Source organism: Somniosus microcephalus, unplaced genomic scaffold, assembly GCF_052327205.1.
Source record: "Somniosus microcephalus isolate GS21.2 unplaced genomic scaffold, FLI_Smic_1.0 unresolved_chr4, whole genome shotgun sequence".
In the NCBI taxonomy this organism is placed as follows: Eukaryota; Metazoa; Chordata; class Chondrichthyes; order Squaliformes; family Somniosidae; genus Somniosus; species Somniosus microcephalus.
Window position 1 is genome coordinate 55,468,514 of NW_028225182.1, and position 26,838 is coordinate 55,495,351.

The following is a 26,838-nucleotide window of genomic DNA, read 5'->3' on the forward strand; positions in this document are numbered from 1 at the left end:
GGACCCCCAGCTCAGAGACTGTCTCTACTGTTCTTACCCCCCCCCCACACAGAGTGGATTCACATCGGACCCCCAGCTCAGAGACTGTCTCTACTGTTCTTACCCCCCACCCCCCCACACAGAGTGGATTCACATCGGACCCCCAGCTCAGAGACTGTGTCTACTGTTCTTACCCCCAACCCCCCCCACAGAGTAGATTCACATCGGACCCCCAGCTCAGAGACTGTCTCTACTGTTCTTACCCCCAACCCCCCCCACAGAGTGGATTCACATCGGACCCCCAGCTCAGAGACTGTTTCTACTGTTCTTACCCCCCCCCCCCACACACAGAGGGGATTCACATCGGACCCCCAGCTCAGAGACTGTCTCTACTGTTCTTACCCCCCCCCCACACACAGAGGGGATTCACATCGGACCCCCAGCTCAGAGACTGTCTCTACTGTTCTTACCCCCAACCCCCCCCACAGAGTGGATTCACATCGGACCCCCAGCTCAGAGACTGTCTCTACTGTTCTCACCCCCCCGCCCCCACACAGAGTAGATTCACATCGGACCCCCAGCTCAGAGACTGTCTCTACTGTTCTTACCCCCCACCCAGAGTGGATTCACATCGGACCCCCAGCTCAGAGACTGTCTCTACTGTTCTTACCCCCCTCCCCCCCACACAGAGTGGATTCACATCGGACCCCCAGCTCAGAGACTGTCTCTACTGTTCTTACCCCCAACCCCCCCCACAGAGTAGATTCACATCGGACCCCCAGCTCAGAGACTGTCTCTACTGTTCTCACCCCCCCGCCCCCACACAGAGTAGATTCACATCGGACCCCCAGCTCAGAGACTGTCTCTACTGTTCTTACCCCCAACCCCCCACACAGAGTAGATTCACATCGGACCCCCAGCTCAGAGACTGTCTCTACTGTTCTTACCCCCAACCCCCCACACAGAGTAGATTCACATCGGACCCCCAGCTCAGAGACTGTCTCTACTGTTCTCACCCCCCCGCCCCCACACAGAGTGGATTCACATCGGACCCCCAGCTCAGAGACTGTCTCTACTGTTCTCACCCCCCCGCCCCCACACAGAGTAGATTCACATCGGACCCCCAGCTCAGAGACTGTCTCTACTGTTCTTACCCCCACCCCCCCACACAGAGTGGATTCACATCGGACCCCCAGCTCAGAGACTGTCTCTACTGTTCTTACCCCCCCCGCCCCCCACACAGAGTGGATTCACATCGGACCCCCAGCTCAGAGACTGTCTCTACTGTTCTTACCCCCCACCCCCCCACACAGAGTGGATTCACATCGGACCCCCAGCTCAGAGACTGTCTCTACTGTTCTTACCCCCCCCCCACAGAGTAGATTCACATCGGACCCCCAGCTCAGAGACTGTCTCTACTGTTCTTACCCCCCACACACAGAGTGGATTCACATCGGACCCCCAGCTCAGAGACTGTCTCTACTGTTCTTACCCCCACCCCCCCACACAGAGTGGATTCACATCGGACCCCCAGCTCAGAGACTGTCTCTACTGTTCTTACCCCCCACCCCCCCACACAGAGTGGATTCACATCGGACCCCCAGCTCAGAGACTGTCTCTACTGTTCTCACCCCCCCGCCCCCACACAGAGTAGATTCACATCGGACCCCCAGCTCAGAGACTGTCTCTACTGTTCTTACCCCCAACCCCCCACACAGAGTAGATTCACATCGGACCCCCAGCTCAGAGACTGTCTCTACTGTTCTTACCCCCAACCCCCCACACAGAGTAGATTCACATCGGACCCCCAGCTCAGAGACTGTCTCTACTGTTCTTACCCCCAACCCCCCCCACAGAGTAGATTCACATCGGACCCCCAGCTCAGAGACTGTCTCTACTGTTCTTACCCCCAACCCCCCACACAGAGTAGATTCACATCGGACCCCCAGCTCAGAGACTGTCTCTACTGTTCTTACCCCCCCCGCCCCCCACACAGAGTGGATTCACATCGGACCCCCAGCTCAGAGACTGTCTCTACTGTTCTCACCCCCCCGCCCCCACACAGAGTAGATTCACATCAGACCCCCAGCTCACAGACTGTCTCTACTGTTCTTACCCCCCACACACAGACTGGATTCACATCGGAGCCCAGCTCACAGACTGCCTGCTCTGTTCTTACCTCCTCGTCAGAGAACTGAGGCTCGTCCCGCCGCTTCTTGCCGGCGTAGCGGAGCAGGGAGGTGAGCGCTCGCAGGCCGAAGTCGTAGTGATCCTGCTTAGACAGCTGCTGTACGGCCAGCGCGTAGAGGGTGTAGACTTTTTTAGCAAGGGCCTGTGCGGGACATGGAGAGCACAGTCAGCGCACTGGCAGACAATCGAACTAGAAAAGAACAGCTGATCCCCGTCAGATCAGACCTTGCCTATGTTGCTTCCCAACCCATGTATAAGTTTGTCGGTTTATCTGATTTCACATGACATATTCCAGCAAAGGCAACGCTAGATTAGTGCGTGTCCTTTCTGCAGTTCAAATTCAGCCACGAATGATGGGACGGACGTCTATTCTTTATGTTCGTATTATGGGTTATATGTGAAGTGAGCACGGGGCAGTCCTCTACCCAAATCCCAGTGGGTGTCAGGCCACAGCAGAGGAATCGCTCGGGAAGTTGGACTTGCTCTCTTTCGGAAGAGGTGCTTTGGGGAAATGTAATTGTCGTGCGCGAGATTGTGAAGCCGGTAGACGAAGCAGATGTCCGCAAGTTGTTGACTGCAGCGAAGAATTCAAAATGGGGAAAAGCACGTCAGTGTTAGGATGTCAGAACCATGAGTGCAACTTATTTCACCTGAAGGGAGAACAGGGAAGGCCACTTGAAGGGAACAGCAAAATTAAAAGAGAACTGAAGGGGAGTGAGGGACATAGCAGGTCGGTGGGGCTGAAATCAATCTCAAAGGGTCAGACTTGATGAGCAAAATGGCCCTTTACTGTTTCTACAAATGTTCGTGTTCTTTTGTACAACGTACAGGTTGAGGTTCACAGCATTGTACATCTTAAGGTCTGTACATCTTAAAGCCCAAACAGCTAGCAGAAATGCTTTGATTACAAGGAAGAACAGAAGAATTAGGAGCAGGAGTCGACCATTCGGCCCCTCAAGCCTGCTCCGCCATTCAATAAGATCATGGCTGATCTTCCACCTCAACTCCACTTTCCCGCCCGATCCCCATATCCCTCGATTCCCCCAGAGTCCAAAAATCTATCGCTCTCGGCCTTGAATATCCTCAACGACTGAGCCTCCACAGCCCTCTGGGGCAGAGAATTCCACAGGTTCACCACCCTCTGAGTGAAGAAATTCCTCCTCATCTCAGTCCTAAATGGCCGACCTCTTATCCTGAGACTGTGACCCCTGGTTCTAGACTCTCCAGCCAGGGGGAAACAACCTCTCAGCATCGACCCTGTCAATCCCCCTCAGAATCTTGTATGTTTCAATGAGATCACCTCTCATTCTTCTAAACTCCAGAGAGTATCGGCCCATTCTACACAATCTCTCCTCACAGGACAGCCCTCTCATCCCAGGGATCAATCTAGTGAAGTAATTCCTGTGGATTTGTTACTTTGGTCAGCCAGCTGTCTGACATATGTGGAAAGCCCAATCCAAGGCACAGTTTCTGTTTGTTCTAATACGGAGTCCACACTCCCTCCCCACTTATCTAAACTCTAGGGACCGTAGGCACAGGTTGGTTGGGCCAAGGCTTTGGAGCTTACAAGTGTGGGCAGGGGTAATGCTGGAATTTAAGCAGTGCAGATCACCGGTCAGGCTCCTGCTGCCCATCCAGCCTGGAGCACCCGAGGGCACTCGCTTGCAGGGTTATTCTGTAGCTGAGTGAAGGGAGTGCCAGCTCCCAGTGTCAGGTCCAGCCTTCCGCACCGCACCACTGAGCTGGCTGATCAACAGTGCCCTGCGGTACTGCCTGCCTGCCTGGCTGAGGGATCAGGCCATCGGATCTCCCACAGAGGGATGACTTGGTTTCTGAACTTCCATCGACAGGTGTGTCACCTTGGAGACACCTGGACCCATGAAACCTCCCCCCCGCCACCCCCAGGGCCACCAGCTCGGCATTTTGTGGATAAATTCCTATGGACACGATTGGGGAAGTAGGAGTTTGTTGGGTTGCACCAGAGCTGGCAGCAGACAGATCAACAATTCGACGATTTGACACCCAATATCATTGTGGAAAGCCTGAATAAGATTTTCAGGCCAAACTTGTGTGGAGCACCAGAATATAGACATGGAGGGTGTACAATGACCTTCCGTCAGCTGGTGCAGTCACAGTTCCGTCCTGACATCGTAGAATTACACCGGCAGGGAGGCAGACTCTGACTGGAAGGTAGTGAAGACTGTATTTGATACACTGGGCGAGTTGGATCTTAGAGCAGCAACAAGTGACCGAGGCCCTGTGTTCCTCTCGGCTCCCCCACCAGCACCACATTCTGATGAAAGGTCATCGACCTGAACCGTTAACTCTGTTTTTCCCTCCACAGATGCTGCCTGACCTGCTGAGTATTTCCAGCATTTTCTGGCTTTATTTCAGATTTCCCGGCGTCTTTTGTTTTGTAGCGTGGCATTGAGTTCAGTATCTGGGCAGTATCGGCAGGGGAACACAGGCCCTGAACAGGGCCAGGTTTCAGCGCGCGGGCAGGGCGTGTCTCCTGTGCTGCTGCGTGCCTGGATGCCAGGGCATAGCCGGGACCCGGCCAGGAGACTTGCCCTGCCCTGCCCCGCCCGCCCGCAGAAACCTGGCCCTGGCAGAGGCTGGAGAGCAGGCCCGTGCCGTCTCCCATGGATCTGGGGACAAGCATGTGGTGTGGGAGTCCAAACAGAAAGGAAACGGGCAAGCTGAACGTACCTTACAGTTGTTGAATCCCTCTGCAAACAAGATGATCTCCGCGATTAGTGTGGAGTCAGGAACCACCATGGAGATGGGCCTGAACATTGACTTGAGGTTGTCTGGCAGCTCCGTACGGCCAGCGTATCCTGTAATGAGCAATCGTCATGTTAGCAGCATGCCCTTCTGACCCAGCCGCTTGCTATTACTCTTCTCTGTGCATAGTACATAGAAACACAGGAACAGGAGGAGGCCATTCGTCCTCTCCAGCTTGCTCCACCATTCTATGAGATCAGGGCTGATCTGTATTTTAACTCCATCTACCCGCCTCGGTTCCGTAACCCTTAATGCCCCTTACCCAACAAAAATCTATCAATCTCAGTTTTGAAATTTCCAATTGACCCCCGGCCTCGACAGCTTTTTGGGGGAGAGAGTTCCAGATTTCCACCACCCTTTGTGTGAAGAGGTGCTTCCTGACATCACCCCTGAACGGCCTGGCTCTAATTTTAAGGTTCTGCCCCCTTGTTCTGGACTCCCCCCACCAGAGGAAATAGTTTCTCTCTCTCCACCCGATCAACTCCTTTAATCATCTTCAACACCTCGATTAGATCACCCCTTAATCTTCTAAACTCGAGGGAACACAAGCCCAGTCTGTGCAACCTGTCCTCGTAATTTAACCCTTCGTGCTGGCAATCGTTGTATTTCTCCAATATCGGCCCTCGTCTCCTGATGGCGTGGACTCTTGCTGGGATGCAGCTGGCAACAGTCCTCCAGTGCCTTGCTCGAGGTGACCATTATCCACGTGCGAGCCTCGACAGACGAGCCTCACAGGGCGATTGGACAATGTAAGGGGAGCACAGGGCGGCGTCCACACCTGCCCACGTTCAGGCTGGGCACAGGGATCAGTAGCAGGAACCCGGGATGATTTTCTCTCCCTAGTGCAGGGTGGCTGGGGTTGATTCTAACGCCCCGGACAGCTGCCTCAGTGGAGATCGGCTGGGTCAGCGGAGATGGAATGAAGCCCGGGACAATTCTACCTAGCTTAGCACCACACCTTAGTGATGAGGGGAGCTCTCTGACACTCCTTGCAACGAGGACGATGCCATTGTGAGGGGATTCGGAATGTAACTCTGAGAGTCTCACCGGGGTTCATGGTGATGAAGATGCCGCAGGACCAGACCAGGTTAATCTCGCGTCCCTCGAAGACGAATCGGGTCAGGTTGGCGGACAGGGCGGAGAGGATGGAGAGGATCTGCTGGGCCACCACCGACAGCACCTCGATGTTGATGCGGTTAAACTCGTCAAAGCAGCCCCAGGCTCCAGTCTGCACACACACACACACACAACTCTCGTCAGAAACATTCGACACTAACTCATTACAACACTGCTTAAAATGAAGTGTGTGGTACGACAGAGGACAATAAGGGGCTTGAAATTACTCTCTGTCAATGTTAGTGTACGTGCATCAAAAGCATTTTCTCTGATATAAAAGAAAGACTTGCATTTCTCCAGCGCCTTTCACTGCCTCAGGACGTCCCAAAGCGCTTTACAGCCAATGAAGTACGTTTGAAGTGTGGTCACTGTTGTAATGTAGGAAACGCGGCAGCCAATTTGCGCACAGCAAGCCCCCACAAACAGAAATGTGATAAATGGCCAGATCATCTATTTTAGTGATGTTGGTTGAGGGATAAATATTGTCCCCAGGACACCAGGGAGAAATAGTGGCCGTGCCCCTCCGACAGTGCAGCGCTCCCTCAGTACAGACCCTCCGACAGGGCGGCGCTCCCTCAGTACTGCCCCTCCGACAGTGCGGCGCTCCCTCAGTACTGCCCCTCCGACAGGGCGGCGCTCCCTCAGTACTGCCGCTCCGACAGTGCGGCACTCCCTCAGTACTGCCCCACGGACAGTGCGGCGCTCCCTCAGTACTGACCCTCCGACAGTGCGGCGCTCCCTCAGTACTGCCCCTCCGACAGTGCGGCGCTCCCTCAGTACTGAACCTCCGACAGTGCGGCGCTCCCTCAGTACTGCCCCTCCGACAGTGCGGCGCTCCCTCAGTACTGCCCCTCCGACAGTGCGGCGCTCCCTCAGTACTGCCCCTCCGACAGTGCGGCGCTCCCTCAGTACTGCCCCTCCGACAGTGCGGCGCTCCCTCAGTACTGCCCCTCCTACAGTGCGGCGCTCCCTCAGTACTGCCCCTCCGACAGTGCGGCGCTCCCTCAGTACTGCCCCTCCGACAGTGCGGCGCTCCCTCAGTAATGCCCCTCCGACAGTGCGGCGCTCCCTCAGTACTGCCCCTCCGACAGTGCGGCACTCCCTCAGTACTGCCCCTCCGACAGTGCGGCACTCCCTCAGTACTGCCCCTCCGACAGTGCGGCACTCCCTCAGTACTGCCCCTCCGACAGTGCGGCGCTCCCTCAGTACTGCCCCTCCGACAGTGCGGCGCTCCCTCAGTACTGCCCCTCCGACAGTGCGGCGCTCCCTCAGTACTGCCCCTCCGACAGTGCGGCGCTCCCTCAGTACTGCCCCTCCGACAGTGCGGCGCTCCCTCAGTACTGCCCCTCCTACAGTGCGGCGCTCCCTCAGTACTGCCCCTCCGACAGTGCGGCGCTCCCTCAGTACTGCCCCTCCGACAGTGCGGCGCTCCCTCAGTACTGCCCCTCCTACAGTGCGGCGCTCCCTCAGTACTGCCCCTCCGACAGTGCGGCGCTCCCTCAGTACTGCCCCTCCTACAGTGCGGCACTCCCTCAGTACTGCCCCTCCGACAGTGCGGCGCTCCCTCAGTACTGCCCCTCCGACAGTGCGGCACTCCCTCAGTACTGCCCCTCCGACAGTGCGGCACTCCCTCAGTACTGCCCCTCCGACAGTGCGGCACTCCCTCAGTACTGCCCCTCCGACAGTGCGGCGCTCCCTCAGTACTGCCCCTCCGACAGTGCGGCGCTCCCTCAGTACTGCCCCTCCGACAGTGCGGCGCTCCCTCAGTACTGCCCCTCCGACAGTGCGGCGCTCCCACAGTGCTGCACGAGGAGTGTTGGCCTGGATTTTGTGCTCAGGTCCCTGGAGTGGGACTCGAACCCACAACCTTCTGATCAGAGGCGAGAGAGTGCTGCCCACAGAGCCACAGCTAACACCAGCAAAGTTTGTTTCCTGAAAGGAATTAAGTTGCCGAACCTACGACGACAAAGACAACATTTGGTTATATTTTTGCGGTTTTCTTTTCACCTGTGCCAAACCAGAGTACATTCGGCCCATGGATTTGTAGTCCAGACCTTCCGAGCAGTTCACCACTATCACATACATGCCCAGGGCCTTGCCCAGATCCTTCACGGACTCAGTCTTCCCTGTTCCAGCTGGTCCCTTGGGGGAGCCCCCTCGGTGCAAGTGGAGAGCCGTGGTCAGTGTCATGTAACACCTGGAAAGGAGAAAAGTGGAGGGTGTGAGATGGGAGCCGGGTCATTCCCTGTGGGGACTCTGCCTTTAATGATGTCCAACTCTCAGACCCATTGCCTGCCTGCAGAATGAAGCAGTTCATGGACACAGTGGGGCCAAATATTCGTGAACCCGCTCTACTACCATAACAGTGGCAAAGCGGGACTTGCTCTGTGCTCAGTGGCAGACAAATGGACACTTCCCCTGACAGCAGGTAATCGCTCACTGCAGTAAGGAGACTGGCATTTCCCACTGTGGTGGACCCATGCTGTACCTGCCCTGGGAGTGTTTGATGGGACAGTGTAGAGGGAGCTTTACTCTGTATCTAACCCCGTGCTGTACCTGCCCTGGGAGTGTTTGATGGGACAGTGTAGAGGGAGCTTTACTCTGTATCTAACCCGTGCTGTACCTGCCCTGGGAGTGTTTGATGGGACAGTGTAGAGGGAGCTTTACTCTGTATCTAACCCGTGCTGTACCTGCCCTGGGAGTGTTTGATGGGGACAGTGTAGAGGGAGCTTTACTCTGTATCTAACCCCGTGCTGTACCTGCCCTGGGAGTGTTTGATGGGGACAGTGTAGAGGGAGCTTTACTCTGTATCTAACCCGTGCTGTACCTGCCCTGGGAGTGTTTGATGGGACAGTGTAGAGGGAGCTTTACTCTGTATCTAACCCGTGCTGTACCTGCCCTGGGAGTGTTTGATGGGACAGTGTAGAGGGAGCTTTACTCTGTATCTAACCCGTGCTGTACCTGCCCTGGGAGTGTTTGATGGGACAGTGTAGAGGGAGCTTTACTCTGTATCTAACCCGTGCTGTACCTGCCCTGGGAGTGTTTGATGGGACAGTGTAGAGGGAGCTTTACTCTGTATCTAACCCCGTGCTGTACCTGCCCTGGGAGTGTTTGATGGGACAGTGTAGAGGGAGCTTTACTCTGTATCTAACCCCGTGCTGTACCTGCCCTGGGAGTGTTTGATGGGACAGTGTAGAGGGAGCTTTACTCTGTATCTAACCCGTGCTGTACCAGCCCTGGGAGTGTTTGATGGGACAATGTAGAGGGAGCTTTACTCTGTATCTAACCCGTGCTGTACCTGCCCTGGGAGTGTTTGGTGAGACAGTGTAGAGGAAGCTTTACTCTGTATCTAACCCGCGCTGTAGCTGCCCTGGGAGTGTTTGATGGGACAGTGTAGAGGGAGCTTTACTCTGTATCTAACCCGTGCTGTACCTGCCCTGGGAGCGTTTGATGGGACAGTGTAGAGGGAGTGTTACTCTGTATCGAACCCGTGCTGTACCTGCCCTGGGAGCGTTTGATGGGACAGTGTAGAGGCAGCTTTACTCTGTATCTAACCCGTGCTGTACCTGCCCTGGGAGTGTTTGATGGGACAGTGTAGAGGGAGCTTTACTCTGTATCTAACCCGTGCTGTACCTGCCCTGGGAGTGTTTGATGGGACAGTGTAGAGGGAGCTTTACTCTGTATCTAACCCGTGCTGTACCTGCCCTGGGAGTGTTTGATGGGACAGTGTAGAGGGAGCTTTACTCTGTATCTAACCCGTGCTGTACCTGCCCTGGGAGTGTTTGATGGGACAGTGTAGAGGGAGCTTTACTCTGTATCTAACCCCGTGCTGTACCTGCCCTGGGAGTGTTTGATGGGACAGTGTAGAGGGAGCTTTACTCTGTATCTAACCCCGTGCTGTACCTGCCCTGGGAGTGTTTGATGGGACAGTGTAGAGGGAGCTTTACTCTGTATCTAACCCGTGCTGTACCAGCCCTGGGAGTGTTTGATGGGACAATGTAGAGGGAGCTTTACTCTGTATCTAACCCGTGCTGTACCTGCCCTGGGAGTGTTTGGTGAGACAGTGTAGAGGAAGCTTTACTCTGTATCTAACCCGCGCTGTAGCTGCCCTGGGAGTGTTTGATGGGACAGTGTAGAGGGAGCTTTACTCTGTATCTAACCCGTGCTGTACCTGCCCTGGGAGCGTTTGATGGGACAGTGTAGAGGGAGTGTTACTCTGTATCGAACCCGTGCTGTACCTGCCCTGGGAGTGTTTGATGGGACAGTGTAGAGGGAGCTTTACTCTGTATCTAACCCGTGCTGTACCTGCCCTGGGAGTGTTTGATGGGACAGTGTAGAGGGAGCTTTACTCTGTATCTAACCCGTGCTGTACCTGCCCTGGGAGTGTTTGATGGGACAGTGTAGAGGGAGCTTTACTCTGTATCTAACCCCGTGCTGTACCTGCCTTGGGAGTGTTTGATGGGACAGTGTAGAGGGAGCTTTACTCTGTATCTAACCCGTGCTGTACCTGCCCTGGGAGTGTTTGATGGGACAGTGTAGAGGGAGCTTTACTCTGTATCTAACCCGTGCTGTACCTGCCCTGGGAGCGTTTGATGGGACAGTGTAGAGGGAGTGTTACTCTGTATCTAACCCGTGCTGTACCTGCCCTGGGAGTGTTTGATGGGACAGTGTAGAGGGAGCTTTACTCTGTATCTAACCCGTGCTGTACCTGCCCTGGGAGTGTTTGATGGGACAGTGTAGAGGGAGCTTTACTCTGTATCTAACCCGTGCTGTACCTGCCCTGGGAGTGTTTGATGGGACAGTGTAGAGGGAGCTTTACTCTGTATCTAACCCGTGCTGTACCTGCCCTGGGAGTGTTTGATGGGACAGTGTAGAGGGAGCTTTACTCTGTATCTAACCCGTGCTGTACCTGCCCTGGGAGTGTTTGATGGGACAGTGTAGAGGGAGCTTTACTCTGTATCTAACCCGTGCTGAACCTGCCCTGGGAGTGTTTGATGGGACAGTGTAGAGGGAGCTTTACTCTGTATCTAACCCGTGCTGTACCTGCCCTGGGAGTGTTTGATGGGACAGTGTAGAGGGAGCTTTACTCTGTATCTAACCCGTGCTGTACCTGCTCTGGGAGTGTTTGATGGGACAACGTGAAGACATACCGTTACCTAGTGCTAGCATCTCTCACCTTGATGAAAACAATAACTCCCCCCCCAAAAAAATATTAACTTTAAAATCAACTGCGTTCTATCTGTGTGGATTTTGTTAAGAGAAAGTTGATTATAATACTAAATATTTCAGAGAAATGTCATAACCCAGTAATACGGTGGAGAATACACAGGCTACTCCGGATAACTCTGTTGTTCTTCCACTAAAAAGTTGAGTTATCCAATAATTTGGCTTAAACAACATAAATAACAATATCTGAATTCAGTGCTAATAAAGTCTGAATTATCGGATAATTTGGCCGAGATGATTTTTGAATTAAAGGCAGACGGCATTCTCCTCCAGCTGCAGGATGGCCATTTGTATATTCACAGCAACTTTCTCATGGCCATTGGTGACTGGGGAACGTGCGCCTGACGTTCTGGTAGCTCAGCAGTGATAAAGCGGCACCCACTGCCAGCAGCGCGCCATCGCACACTCTGTGAAAGGGGGGAGCGGAGCCCTACCTGTCTGTGAGTGGAGTGATCACCAGACGCCCCGAGTTCCCCAGGTACTCGTAGCCATACTGGAAATGGGTGTTGGTCTGTCGGATTATGCAGTCATCTACGTCCTACAGAGAGAAAAGCAACACAGACCATCAAAATTACAGAGCACATCCACATCAGGGATAAGGATAAGGGGGTCGGCCATTTAGGACTGAGATGAGGAGGAATTTCTTCACTCAGAGGGCGGTGAATCTTTGGAATTCTCTGCCCCAGAGGGCTGTGGAGGCTCAGTCGTTGAGTATATTCAAGGCTGAGATTGATAGGTTTTTGGACTCTCGGGGAATCGAGGGATATGGGGATCGGGCGGGAAAGTGGAGTTGAGGTCGATGATCAGCCATGATCTTATTGAATGGCGGAGCAGGCTCGAGGGGCCGTGTGGTCTACTCCTGCTCCTATTTCTTATTCTCCACCAAATAAATCATCAGATGCTCCAGGACACCATCCCGTTCTGTTGTTACCATAAGATCCCGGATAAAAGTTGCACCTTCTTGCCTCTCTGCCCCTGAAGGTGCTTTCTCATGCTGGGGTTTGAGGTGTGGTGACATTATCCTTCCTGTGTCACTCGTAGCTTACCCAGGTGGCTATTCTTGTTAATCTAGCCTTTAGTATCAGCCAGCTATTTGACTGTAGTGGGCATCACAGCTGCGCCTGGTCCTGCCCGCACCTGATGTCTATACATGTGCATTTTGCAGTGGTGACAGTGAGCCGGATGGTATGCGCCGTGGCTCAATCGCTCGCTGGTAGCTCAATCGCTCGCTGGTAGGCCCAGGTTGCTCAGTCCAATGCTAGCACCCTTGCTGGCATCCTGGCTCAAACCCAACTTCCTCAGCAAAGCCCAGGGACGGATATCGGGGGCCTGACTGCTCCATGTGGCCCATCACCGCACCGGGTGCTGCATGTTAACATTGGGCCATCAGGACACTGTGATTTGGACAGGTTGGGTGATTGGGCAGAAGCATGGCAGATGCAGTATAATGTGGATAAATGTGAGGTTATCCACTTTGGTAGCAAAAACAGGAAGGCAGATTATTATCTGAACGGCAATAGATTGGGAGAAGGGGAAGTGCAACGAGACCTGGGTGTCCTTGTGCACCAGTCGCTGAAGGTAAGCATGCAGGTGCAGCAGGCGGTTAAGAAGGCAAATGGTATGTTGGCCTTCGTAGCGAGAGGATTCGAGTACAGGAACAAGGATGTCTTGCTGCCGTTGTACACGGCCTTGGTGAGACCACACCTTGAGTATTGTGTGCAGTTTTGGTCGCCTTATCTGAGGAAGGATGTTCTTGCCATGGAGGGAGTGCAGCGAAGATTCACCAGACTGATACCTGGGATGGCAGGAATGACGTATGAGGAGAGAGTGGGTCGATTGGGCTTATACTCGCTGGAGTTTAGAAAAATGAGAGGGGATCTCATTGAAACTTATAAAATTCTGACAGGACTAGACAGACTAGATGCAGGAAGGATGTTCCCGATGGTCGGGGAGTCCAGAACCAGGGATCACAGTCTAAGGATAAGGGGTAAGCCATTTAGGACAGAGATGAGGAGGAATTTCTTCACCTAGAGAGTGGTGAACCTGTGGAATTCTCTACCACAGAGGGCAGTTGAGGCCAATTCATTAAATATATTCAAGAAGGAGTTAGATATATTTCTTAAGGCTGAAGGGATCAAGGGATATGGGGAGAAGGCAGGGACAGGGTACTGAGTTTGGATGATCAGCCATGATCTCATTGAATGGCGGAGCAGGCTCGAGGGGCCGAATTGCCTACTCCTGCTCCTATCTTCTATGTTTCTATGACCTCTACAGCCCTTGCTAGATGTCATTCTAATGCTTCATTGGTGGCCGTGCCTTCAGCTGCCTGGGGCCCCGAGCTCTGGAATTCCCTCCCTAAACCTCTCCGCCTCTCTCTCCTCCTTTAAGACGCTCTGACATGAATCAGTCATTCATGAAAGAAAGACTTATGAAATAATACTGAGCGGCCTGCGGGTGGCGCTGTCCAGGGAGAGTATAAATACTCGGGCACAGACCCAGCTTGCGCAGGACATTGTTAACAGGAACGAGTGAAGGACACAACTAGACCTCCATGTTGTAAAACAGTTGATTAAAGCTTTGTTTAACGCTTAGACCAAGTGCCTAGTAGTTTTCTTACGTCACGCTTCTTAAAACCTGCCTCTTTGACCAAGCTTTGACCTGTCCTAAAATCTCCTTCTATGGCTCGGTGTCACTTTTTGTTTGATAATCACCCCTGTCAGCCCTGGCTCAGTGTGTAGCATTCTCGCCCCGGAGTCAGAAGGTTGTGGGTTCAAGTCCCACTCCAGAGACTTCAACTCTTGGCCTGTGCGGAGTCAGCCGAACTCAGCCAGGGCGGCGTCTGGGGACTCCTGTTGGAGGTCAGTGCGCGTGTGGGGGTAAAGCATCAGGTTAGGCTTGACTAAGATGGCCCCTAAGGTCACGAAGCCTTTGACGTTTACTGTCGGGGAGCTGGTATCCTAACTCTGCGTTGCCTAGCTGACGTGCGACACTCTGAGTGTTCCGATATTCCTCGTGTCCTGTATAGGGCCGAGTCCACAATCAGGAAAATCGGCTGCTGTGGGCCTGTAATGTTCGGCACTGCATAAGTGGTACAGTAGCACAGTGGTTATGTTACTGGGCGAGTAATCCAGAGGCCTGGACTAATGATCCAGCGACGTGAGTTCAAATCCCACCACGGCAGCTGGGGAATTTAAATTCAGTTAATTAAATAAATCTGGAATAAAAAGCTAGTATCAGTGATGGTGACCATGAAACTATCGGATTGTCGTAAAAGCCCATCTGGTTCACTAATGTCCTTTAGGGAAGGAAATCTGCCGTCCTTACCCGGTCTGGCTGATATGTGACTCCAGACCCACAGCAATGTGGTTGACTCTTAACTGCCAAACAGCACTGTGGGAGCACCTTCACCCCACGGACTGTGGCGGTTTAAGGCGGCGGCTCACCACCACCTTCTCGAAGGCAATTAGGGATGGGCAATAAATGTTGGCCGTGCCAACGACGCACATATCCAATGAATTAAAAAATATTCCAGGCTGCACCAGAAATGCCTGATGGCAGTATCGGCGGTCCTACCACTAGAGTGACGAGTTGCGGGCAATCGGAGCCTGTGAGACTGTACCTTTCAAGACGGGGGGATGGGCAGAAAGGGGAGGAAACATTTTTAATAGATGAAAGTGGGGGCGAGTTTAGGGAACGATGTCCGATATACCTTGTCCCAGTACAGGCGGAGCTGGCTTAGCCAATCAAACGCAGTCACGTCCATACACCCGATCTTGTAGAGCTTGTCGATGACGTCCCGTGCGTGGACCTCCACCGTCACCAACGCCACGATCTTCAGACGCATAATCTTTGTGAGGTTTCCGCGTATGGCGTCGGAGTACTTGCGCAGCATGCTCACCTGCACAGGCATCAACGTGAGCGGTTTAGGGCTTTCTCAATGCACTGACCACCCATTGAGTCTTAATGCTAACATGGCTACTTTCCTCTCTCACACTCTCTCTCTCTCTCTCTCTCTTTCTCTCGCGCTCTTTCTCTCTCTTTCTCTCCAGCTCTCACGCTCTCTCTCTTCCCCCCCTCTCTCTCTCTCCCCCTCCTTATTACAGGAAAGAACATTAAAGCCACAGCACGTCCAGCGTAGATTCACCAGGGCGATCCAGGAATGTAAAAAACGTTTCTGAGGAGCGACACAGGACGTTGGGTAGTTTCCACCACAGCAGAGCGTCGATGAGATTTCTAAAACAATGAAGGGAACTGAGAGGGTGAAGGGGGAAAGATTATTTCCCTGCTTGGGGAGACAGTGATGAGGTGTCATCAATTTAAAAGTGTTACTAAGAGAATGAGACGAGAGGCACGGGGAGATTTGAGATTTAAGATTCTGAGGGGGATTGACAGGGTAGATGCTGAGAGGTTGTTTCCTCCTGGCTGGAGTGTCTAGAACCAGGGGTCAGTCTCAGGATAAGGGGTCGGCCATTTACGACTGCAATGAGGAGAAATTTCTTCACTCAGAGGGTGGTGAATCTTTGGAATTCTCTGCCCCAGAGGGCTGTGGAGGCTCAGTCGTTGAGTATATTCAAGGCTGAGATCGATAGACTTTTGGACTCTCGGGGAATCGAGGGATATGGGGATCGGGCGGGAAAGTGGAGTTGAGGTCGAAGATCAGCCATGATCTTATTGAATGGTGGAGCAGGCTCGAGGGGCCGAATGGCCGACTCCTGCTCCTAATTCTTATGTTATGTTCTTTTTGCATTCCGGGGTTGAGGGACTTCAGTTACGTGGATAGACTGGAGAAGCTGATTGTTCTCCTTAGAGCAGAGAAGGTAGAGGTGTTCAAAACCATGAGGGGTCTGGACAGAGTAGATAGAGAGAAACTGTTCCCATTGGCGGAAGGGTCGAGAACCGGAGGACACAGATTTAAGGTGATTGGCAGAAGAACCAAAGGCGAGATGAGGAAAAACTTTTTTACGCAGCGAGTGGTTGTGATCTGGAATTCGCTGCCTGAAAGGGTGGTGGAGGCAGATTCAATCGTGGCTTTCAAAGGGGAATTGGATAAGTACCTGAAGGAAAAAAAATTTGCAGGGCTCCGGGGAAAGGGCGGGGGAGTGGGACTAGCTGAAGTGCTCTTGCAGAGAGCCAGCACGGGCTGGACGGGCCGAATGGCCTCCTACTGTGCTGTAACCATTCTATGATTCTATGCAGAGTTGTTGGAGTATACAATGCCTTGCCACAGGGAGTATAGTTGAGGCAGAGACCATTGCATTTTTTAAGGAAATAGCGGATAAATATTTGAAGAAGGGGAAGGCACAGGGTTATGGGGCGCGCGTGGGGCAGTGGGATTAGTGTGGGATTGTGCTAAGGGCCGAATGGTCTCCTTCTGTGCTGTAACCTGTTAGTTCTATGAAAGCACTGACGGGCGCAGGGACACGATTTCACAGGAGGCAGTAAGCTTGCCCACTGGTCATTCTCGATTGAGTCACTGCCCAGTTAACCTAGACGGGAAGCGCTGGCGGGTGATTTGACTGGGAGAGGAACATGTGGGCGAGGCCTGATCGTGTCTTCACCTGACATGCACCATCCAGCTGACCTGAAACATCAGGAGCGGGTTCTGTTTCCCCCAGCCTTGGTGGGAGGGGGGGGGGGGGGGGGGGGAGCGGAGGGGGAAGTAGGGTCTGAGGACAATGACAGCGCACACCATCGCGGGAGCCGAGAACAGCTACCAGCGCAGCACAGGGAGTCATCAATGAGGCGCACTGGCCCACAACGCACCATCTGCAGGTCATGCTGCTACTGGGGTAGGACGGCACGAGGTCACAGCAGCAAGGGCACGACACAAAACAGCTGCTCCTACGCTGCCTGTAGCCAACTATTCTAGTGCATATAGAAACACAGTACAGCAGGGGAGGAGGCCATTCGGCCCATCGAGTCTGCGCCAGCTTTATTGAAGAGCAATCCAGTCAGTCCCACTCCCCCGCTCGCTCCCCATATCTCTGCAACTTTTTTCTCCTTCAAGTATTTATCCAATTCCCTTTTGAAGGCTACTATTGAATCTGTATCCACCACGCTAGCAGGCAATACTTTCAAAATCCAAAACACTTGTTGAGTAAAAAAGATTTTCCTCATGTCGCCTTTTGCCAATTGACGTCAATCTGTGCCCTCTGGTGCCCGACCCTTCAGCCATTGGAAACAGTTTCTCTTTATTTACTCTGTCGAGACCCCTCATGATTTCAAACGCCTCGATCAAATCTCCTCTTAGCCTTCTCTGCTCTAAGGGGAACAACCCCAGCTTCTCCAGTCTCTCGCAATAACGGGTTAACGAAGGAGTTACTGAAGGAGACTGGGAAGTGTAGCTTTCAGAACTGAGAGAGTTCCGGGACAGTCACAGGCGGTGCTTCCCCATCCTAACTGCAATATATGCGCGATCCCATCATTCAGATCGCTGTAATCACCCGAGAGGAGGCCCACAGCACGGCTCACCTGCTTCCTTTTAATAACTCGCAGCGGTTTCTTATCCCCTTGATCCTTGGCCGACATCAAGGCCTTGGTGACGTCAGTGGTCCACTGAATCTGGCTTGAGGTGATGAGCATCTACAGCAAAACAAAAGACTGAATGTTGGGCAGATGAAAGGAGGGAAAAGATTATGGAAAGCAGATTTAGGAATTCTCCACACAGACAGTGATGACCATTTGGAATCAGGGCAGTGGAGGAAAAAAATACCCTGGAGCTATTTAAGAGAAAGGTGGCTGCTCCGAGGGTCAGACTGTAAGTTAACTGAGGTCAGTCAAATAGACTGGTCATCTCTATCCATGGTGATGTTTCAAAACTGTCATTTAACTGGGAGTGTTTGATGGGACAGTGCAGAGAGAGCTTTACTCTGTATCTAACCCGTGCTGTACCTGCCCTGGGAGTGTTTGATGGGACAGTGTAGAGGGAGCTTTACTCTGTATCTAACCCCTGCTGTACCTGCCCTGAGAGTGATTGATGGGACAGTGCAGAGGGAGCTTTACTCTGTATCTAACCCGTGCTGTACCTGCCCTGGGAGTGTTTGATGGGACAGTGTAGAGGGAGCTTTACTCTGTATCTAACCCGTGCTGTACCTGCCCTGGGAGTGTTTGATGGGACAGTGTAGAGAGAGCTTTACTCTGTATCTAACCCATGCTGTACCTGCCCTGGGAGTGTTTGATGGGACAGTGTAGAGGGAGCTTTACTCTGTATCTAACCTGTGCTGTACCTGCCCTGGGAGTGTTTAATGGGACAGTGTAGAGAGAGCTTTACTCTGTATCTAACCCGTGCTGTACCTGCCCCGGGAGTGTTTGATGGGACAGTGTAGAGGGAGCTTTACTCTGTATCTAACCCGTGCTGTACCTGCCCTGGGAGTGTTTGATGGGACAGTGTAGAGGGAGCTTTACTCTGTATCTAACCCGTGCTGTACCTGCCCTGGGAGTGTTTGATGGGACAGTGCAGAGGGAGCTTTACTCTGTATCTAACCCCGTGCTGTACCTGCCTTGGGAGTGTGTGATGGGACAGTGTAGAGGGAGCGTTACTCTGTATCTAACCCGTGCTGTACCTGCCCTGGGAGTGTTTGATGGGACAGTGTAGAGGGAGCTTTACTCTGTATCTAACCCGTGCTGTACCTGCCCCGGGAGTGTTTGATGGGACAGTGTAGAGGGAGCTTTACTCTGTATCTAACCCGTGCTGTACCTGCCCTGGGAGTGTTTGATGGGACAGTGTAGAGGGAGCTTTACTCTGTATCTAACCCGTGCTGTACCTGCCCTGGGAGTGTTTGATGGGACAGTGCAGAGGGAGCTTTACTCTGTATCTAACCCCGTGCTGTACCTGCCTTGGGAGTGTGTGATGGGACAGTGTAGAGGGAGCGTTACTCTGTATCTAACCCGTGCTGTACCTGCCCTGGGAGTGTTTGATGGGACAGTGTAGAGGGAGCTTTACTCTGTATCTAACCCCGTGCTGCACCTGCCTTGGGAGTGTGTGATGGGACAGTGTAGAGGGAGCGTTACTCTGTATCTAACCCGTGCTGTACCTGCCCTGGGAGTGTTTGATGGGACAGTGTAGAGGGAGCTTTACTCTGTATCTAACCCGTGCTGTACCTGCCTTGGGAGTGTGTGATGGGACAGTGTAGAGGGAGCTTTACTCTGTATCTAACACGTGCTGTACCTGCCCTGGGAGTGTTTGATGGGACAGTGTAGAGGGAGTTTTACTCTGTATCTAACCTGTGCTGTACCTGCCCTAGGAGTCTTTGATGGGACAGTGTAGAGGGAGCTTTACTCTGTATCTAACCCGTGCTGTACCTGCCCTGGGAGTGTTTGATGGGACAGTGTAGAGGGAGCTTTACTCTGTATCTAACCTGTGCTGTACCTGCCCTGGGAGTGTTTGATGGGACAGTGTAGAGGGAGCTTTACTCTGGATCTAACCCGTGCTGTACCTGCCCTGGGAGTGTTTGATGGGACAGTGTAGAGGAAGCTTTACTCTGTATCGAACCTGTGCTGTACCTGCCCTGGAAGTGTTTGGGACAGTGTAGAGCGAGCTTTACTCTGTATCTAACCCGTGCTGTACCTGCCCTGGGAGTGTTTGATGGGACAGTGTAGAGGGTGCTTTACTCTGTATCTAACCCGTGCTGTACCTGCCCTGGGAGTGTTTGATGGGACAGTGTAGAGGAAGCTTTACTCTGTATCTAACCCGTGCTGTACCTGCCCTGGGAGTGTTTGATGGGACAGTGTAGAGGGATCTTTACTCTGTATCTAACCCGTGCTATACCTGCCCTGGGAGTGTTTGATGGGACAGTGAAAAGGGAGCTTTACTCTGTATCTAACCCGTGCTGTACCTGCCCTGGGAGTGTTTGATGGGACAGTGTAGAGGGAGCTTTACTCTGTATCTAACCCGTGCTGTACCTGTCCTGGGAGTGTTTGATGGGACAGTGTAGAGGGACCTTTACTCTGTATCTAACCCGTGCTGTACCTGCCCTGGGAGTGTTTGATGGGACAGTGTAGAGGGAGCTTTACTCTGTATCTAACCCGTGCTGTATCTGCCCTGGGAGTGCTTGATGGGACAGTGTAGAGGGAGCTTTACTCTGTATCTAACCCGTGCTGTACCTGCCCTGGGAGTGTTTGATGGGACAGTGGAGAGAGAGCTTTACTCTGTATCTAACCCATGCTGTACCTGCCCTGGGAGTGTTTGATGGGACAGTGTAGAGGGAGCTTTACTCTGTATCTAACCCGTGCTGTACCTGCCCTGGGAGTGTTTGATGGGACAGTGTAGAGAGAGCTTTACTCTGTATCTAACCCATGCTGTACCTGCCCTGGGAGTGTTTGATTGGACAGTGTAGAGGGAGCTTTACTCTGTATCTAACCTGTGCTGTACCTGCCCTGGGAGTGTTTGATGGGACAGTGTAGAGAGAGCTTTACTCTGTATCTAACCCGTGCTGTACCTGCCCCGGGAGTGTTTGATGGGACAGTGCAGAGGGAGCTTTACTCTGTATCTAACCCCGTGCTGTACCTGCCTTGGGAGTGTGTGATGGGACAGTGTAGAGGGAGCGTTACTCTGTATCTAACCCGTGCTGTACCTGCCCTGGGAGTGTTTGATGGGACAGTGTAGAGGGAGCTTTACTCTGTATCTAACCTCGTGCTGCACCTGCCTTGGGAGTGTGTGATGGGACAGTGTAGAGGGAGCGTTACTCTGTATCTAACCCGTGCTGTACCTGCCCTGGGAGTGTTTGATGGGACAGTGTAGAGGGAGCTTTACTCTGTATCTAACACGTGCTGTACCTGCCGTGGGAGTGTTTGATGGGACAGTGTAGAGGGAGTTTTACTCTGTATCTAACCTGTGCTGTACCTGCCCTAGGAGTCTTTGATGGGACAGTGTAGAGGGAGCTTTACTCTGTATCTAACCCGTGCTGTACCTGCCCTGGGAGTGTTTGATGGGACAGTGTAGAGGGAGCTTTACTCTGTATCTAACCTGTGCTGTACCTGCCCTGGGAGTGTTTGATGGGACAGTGTAGAGGGAGCTTTACTCTGTATCTAACCCGTGCTGTACCTGCCCTGGGAGTGTTTGATGGGACAGTGTAGAGGAAGCTTTACTCTGTATCGAACCTGTGCTGTACCTGCCCTGGAAGTGTTTGGGACAGTGTAGAGCGAGCTTTACTCTGTATCTAACCCGTGCTGTACCTGCCCTGGGAGTGTTTGATGGGACAGTGTAGAGGGTGCTTTACTCTGTATCTAACCCGTGCTGTACCTGCCCTGGGAGTGTTTGATGGGACAGTGTAGAGGAAGCTTTACTCTGTATCTAACCTGTGCTGTACCTGCCCTAGGAGTCTTTGATGGGACAGTGTAGAGGGAGCTTTACTCTGTATCTAACCCGTGCTGTACCTGCCCTGGGAGTGTTTGATGGGACAGTGAAAAGGGAGCTTTACTCTGTATCTAACCCGTGCTGTACCTGCCCTGGGAGTGTTTGATGGGACAGTGTAGAGGGAGCTTTACTCTGTATCTAACCCGTGCTGTACCTGTCCTGGGAGTGTTTGATGGGACAGTGTAGAGGGACCTTTACTCTGTATCTAACCCGTGCTGTACCTGCCCTGGGAGTGTTTGATGGGACAGTGTAGAGGGAGCTTTACTCTGTATCTAACCCGTGCTGTATCTGCCCTGGGAGTGCTTGATGGGACAGTGTCGAGGGAGCTTTACTCTGTATCTAACCCGTGCTGTACCTGCCCTGGGAGTGTTTGATGGGACAGTGTAGAGGGAGCTTTGCTCTGTATCTAACCGCGTGCTGTACCTGCCCTGGGAGTGTTTGATGGGGACAGTGTAGAGGGAGCTTTACTCTGTATCTAACCCCGTGCTGTACCTGCCCTGGGAGTGTTTGATGGGACAGTGTAGAGGGAGCTTTACTCTGTATCTAACCCGTGCTGTACCTGCCCTGGGAGTGTTTGATGGGACAGTGTAGAGGGAGCTTTACTCTGTATCTAACCCCGTGCTGTACCTGCCCTGGGAGTGTTTGATGGGACAGTGTAGAGGGAGCTTTACTCTGTATCTAACCCGTGCTCTACCTGCCCTGGGAGTGTTTGATGGGACAGTGTAGAGGGAGCTTTACTCTGTATCTAACCCGTGCTGTACCTGCCCCGGGAGTGTTTGATGGGACTGTGTAGAGGGAGCTTTACTCTGTATCTAACCTCTGCTGTACCTGCCCTGGAAGTGTTTGATGGGACAGTGTAGTGGGAGCTTGGCACTGTATCTAACCTGTGCTGTACCTGCCCTGGGAGTGTTTGATGGGACTGGGTAGAGGGAGCTTTACTCTGTATCTAACCTGTGCTGTACCTGCCCTGGGAGTGTTTGATGGGACAGTGTAGTGGGAGCTTTACTCTGTATCTAACCTGTGCTGTACCTGCCCTGGGAGTGTTTGATGGGACAGTGTAGAGGGAGCTCTACTCTGTATCTAACCCGTGCTGTACCTGCCCTGGGAGTGTTTGATGGGACAGTGTAGAGGGAGCTTTAATCTGTATCTAACCCGTGCTGTATCTGCCCGGGGAGTGTTTGATGGGACAGTGTAGAGGGAGCTTTACTCTGTACCTAACCCGTGCTGTACCTGCCCTGGGAGTGTTTGATGGGACAGTGTAGAGGGAGCTTTAATCTGTATCTAACCTGTGCTGTATCTGCCCGGGGAGTGTTTGATGGGACAGTGTAGAGGGAGCTTTACTCTGTATCTAACCCGTGCTGTACCTGCCCTGGGAGTGTTTGATGGGACAGTGTTGAGGGAGCTTTACTCTGCATCTAACCCCGTGCTGTACCTGCCCTGGGAGTGTTTGATGGGACAGTGTCGAGGGAGCTTTACTCTGTATCTAAAAAGTGCTGTACCTGCCCTGGGAGTGTTTGATGGGACAGTGTAGAGGGAGCTTTACTCTGTATCTAACCCCTTGCTGTACCTGCCCTGGGAGTGTTTGATGGGACAGTGTAGAGGGAGCCTTACTCTGTATCTAACCTATGCTGTACTTGCCCTAGGAGTGTTTGATTGGACAGTGTAGAGGGAGCTTTACTCTGTATCTAACCCGTGCTGTACCTGCCCTGGGCGTGTTTGATGGGACAGTGTAGAGGGAGCTTTAATCTGTATCTAACCTGTGCTGTACCTGCCCTGGGAGTGTTTGATGGGACAGTGTAGAGGGAGCTTTACTCTGTATCTAACCCGTGCTGTCCCTGCCCTGGGAGTGTGTGATGGGACAGTGTAGTGGGAGCTTTACTCTGTATCTAACCTGTGCTGTACCTGCCCTGGGAGTGTTTGATGGGACAGTTTAGAGGGAGCTTTACTCTGTATCTAACCCGTGCTGTACCTGCCCTGAGAGTGTTTGATGGGACAGTGTAGAGGGAGCTTTACTCTGTATCTAACCAGTGCTGTACCTGCCCTGGGAGTGTTTGATGGGACAGTGTAGAGGGAGCTTTACTCTGTATCTAACCCCTTGCTGTACCTGCCCTGGGAGAGTTTGATGGGACAGTGTAGAGGGAGCCTTACTCTGTATCTAACCGGTGCTGTACTTGCCCTGGGAGTGTTTGATTGGACAGTGCAGAGGGAGCTTTACTCTGTATCTAACCCGTGCTGTACCTGCCCTGGGCGTGTTTGATGGGACAGTGTAGAGGGAGCTTTACTCTGTATCTAACCCGTGCTGTACCTGCCCTGGGAGTGTTTGCTGGGACAGTGTAGAGGGAGCTTTACTCTGTATCTAGCCCGTGCTGTACCTGTCCTGGGAGTGTTTGATGGGACAGTGTAGAGGGAGCTTTACTCTGTATCTAACCCGTGCTGTACCTGCCCTGGGAGTGTTTGATGGGACAGTGTAGAGGGAGCTTTACTCTGTATCTAACCTCTGCTGTACCTGCCCTGGAAGTGTTTGATGGGACAGTGTTGTGGGAGCTTTACTCTGTATCTAACCTGTGCTGTACCTGCCCTGGAAGTATTTGATGGGACAGTGTAGAGGGAGCTTTAATCTGTATCTAACCCGTGCTGTACCTGCCCTGGGAATGTTTGATGGGAGAGTGTAGAGGGAGCTTTACTCTGTATCAAACCCCATGCTGTACCTGCCCTGGGAATGTTTGATGGGACAGCGTAGAGGGAGCTTGACTCTGTATCTAACCTGTGCTGTACCTGCCCTGGGAGTGTTTGATGGGACTGGGTAGAGGGAGCTTTACTCTGTATCTAACCTGTGCTGTGCCTGCCCTGGGAGTGTTTGATGGGACAGTGTAGTGGGAAGCTTTAGTCTGTATCTAACCTGTGCTGTACCTGCCCTGGGAGTGTTTGATGGGACAGTGTAGAGGGAGCTCTACTCTGTATCTAACCCGTGCTGTACCTGCCCTGGGAGTGTTTGATGGGACAGTGTAGAGGGAGCTTTAATCTGTATCTAACCCGTGCTGTATCTGCCCGGGGAGTGTTTGATGGGACAGTGTAGAGGGAGCTTTACTCTGTACCTAACCCGTGCTGTACCTGCCCTGGGAGTGTTTGATGGGACAGTGTAGAGGGAGCTTTAATCTGTATCTAACCTGTGCTGTATCTGCCCAGGGAGTGTTTGATGGGACAGTGTAGAGGGAGCTTTACTCTGTATCTAACCCGTGCTGTACCTGCCCTGGGAGTGTTTGATGGGACAGTGTTGAGGGAGCTTTACTCTGCATCTAACCCCGTGCTGTACCTGCCCTGGGAGTGTTTGATGGGACAGTGTAGAGGGAGCCTTACTCTGTATCTAACCTATGCTGTACTTGCCCTGGGAGTGTTTGATTGGACAGTGTAGAGGGAGCGTTACTCTGTATCTAACCCGTGCTGTACCTGCCCTGGGCGTGTTTGATGGGACAGTGTAGAGGGAGCTTTACTCTGTATCTAACCCATGCTGTACCTGCCCTGGGAGTGTTTGATGGGACAGTGTAGAGGGAGCTTTACTCTGTCTCGAACCCATGCTTTACCTACCCTGGGAGTGTTTGATGGGGCAGTGTGGAGGGAGCTTTTCTCTGTATCTAACCCGTGCTGTACCTGCCCTGGGAGTGTTTGATGGGACAGTGTAGAGGGAGCTTTACTCTGTATCTAACAAGTGCTGTACCTGCCCTGGGAGTGTTTGATGGGACAGTGTAGAGGGAGCTTTACTCTGTATCTAACCCCTTGCTGTACCTGCCCTGGGAGTGTTTGATGGGACAGTGTAGAGGGAGCCTTACTCTGTATCTAACCTATGCTGTACTTGCCCTGGGAGTGTTTGATTGGACAGTGTAGAGGGAGCTTTACTCTGTATCTAACCCGTGCTGTACCTGCCCTGGGCGTGTTTGATGGGACAGTGTAGAGGGAGCTTTAATCTGTATCTAACCTGTGCTGTACCTGCCCTGGGAGTGTTTGATGGGACAGTGTAGAGGGAGCTTTACTCTGTATCTAACCCGTGCTGTACCTGCCCTGGGAGTGTGTGATGGGACAGTGTAGTGGGAGCTTTACTCTGTATCTAACCAGTGCTGTACCTGCCCTGGGAGTGTTTGATGGGACAGTGTAGAGGGAGCTTTACTCTGTATCTAACCCCTTGCTGTACCTGCCCTGGGAGTGTTTGATGGGACAGTGTAGAGGGAGCCTTACTCTGTATCTAACCTGTGCTGTACTTGCCCTGGGAGTGTTTGATTGGACAGTGTAGAGGGAGCTTTACTCTGTATCTAACCCGTGCTGTACCTGCCCTGGGCGTGTTTGATGGGACAGTGTCGAGGGAGCTTTACTCTGTATCTAACCCTCTGCTGTACCTGCCCTGGGAGTGTTTGATGGGACAGTGTAGAGGGAGCTTTACTCTGTATCTAACCTGGGCTCTACCTGCCCTGGGAGTGTTTGATGGGACAGTGTAGAGGGAGCTTTACTCTGTATCTAACCTGTGCTGTACGTGCCCTGGGAGTGTTTGATGGGACAGTGTAGAGGGAGCTTTACTCTGTATCTAACCCCGTGCTGTCCCTGCCCTGGGAGTGTTTGATGGGACAGTGTAGAGGGAGCTTTACTCTGTATCTAACCTGGGCTGTACCTACCCTGGGAGTGTTTGATGGGACAGGGTAGAGGGAGTTTTATTCTGTATCTAACCCGTGCTGTACCTGCCCTGGGAGTGTTTGATGGGACAGTGTAGAGCGAGCTTTACTGTGTATCTGACCCGTGCTGTACCTGCCCTGGGAGTGTTTGATGGGATAGTGTTGTGAGAGCTTTACTCTGTATCTAACCCGTGCTGTACCTGCCCTGGGCGTGTTTGATGGGACAGTGTAGAGGGAGCTTTAATCTGTATCTAACCTGTGCTGTACCTGCCCTGGGAGTGTTTGATGGGACAGTGTAGAGGGAGCTTTACTCTGTATCTAACCCGTGCTGTACCTGCCCTGGGAGTGTGTGATGGGACAGTGTAGTGGGAGCTTTACTCTGTATCTAACCAGTGCTGTACCTGCCCTGGGAGTGTTTGATGGGACAGTGTAGAGGGAGCTTTACTCTGTATCTAACCCCTTGCTGTACCTGCCCTGGGAGTGTTTGATGGGACAGTGTAGAGGGAGCCTTACTCTGTATCTAACCTGTGC

General features: G+C 52.7%; 2 protein-coding genes across 2 annotated transcripts in view; both read right to left on the reverse strand.

The window, feature by feature from the left end:
• The window catches only part of LOC147091126 (dynein axonemal heavy chain 2-like), a 58,604-nt gene extending 43,295 nt beyond the window's left edge, over positions 1-15,309 (reverse strand). Inside the window, exons 1-6 of the mRNA XM_085977167.1 lie at positions 15,005-15,309; positions 11,730-11,833; positions 8,077-8,266; positions 6,001-6,181; positions 4,879-5,006; positions 2,159-2,311 (exon numbers count right to left, since the gene is read on the reverse strand). Of these exons, the coding sequence (XP_085833293.1) occupies positions 2,159-2,311; positions 4,879-5,006; positions 6,001-6,181; positions 8,077-8,266; positions 11,730-11,833; positions 15,005-15,205 (957 nt within the window). The 5' untranslated portion in view covers positions 15,206-15,309. The remainder of the gene's footprint in view (positions 1-2,158; positions 2,312-4,878; positions 5,007-6,000; positions 6,182-8,076; positions 8,267-11,729; positions 11,834-15,004) is intronic.
• Positions 15,310-15,435: 126 nt separating this feature from the next.
• The window catches only part of LOC147091127 (dynein axonemal heavy chain 2-like), a 141,610-nt gene continuing 130,207 nt past the window's right edge, over positions 15,436-26,838 (reverse strand). The window contains exons 33-34 of the mRNA XM_085977168.1: positions 17,767-17,877; positions 15,436-15,528 (exon numbers count right to left, since the gene is read on the reverse strand). Of these exons, the coding sequence (XP_085833294.1) occupies positions 15,436-15,528; positions 17,767-17,877 (204 nt within the window). The remainder of the gene's footprint in view (positions 15,529-17,766; positions 17,878-26,838) is intronic.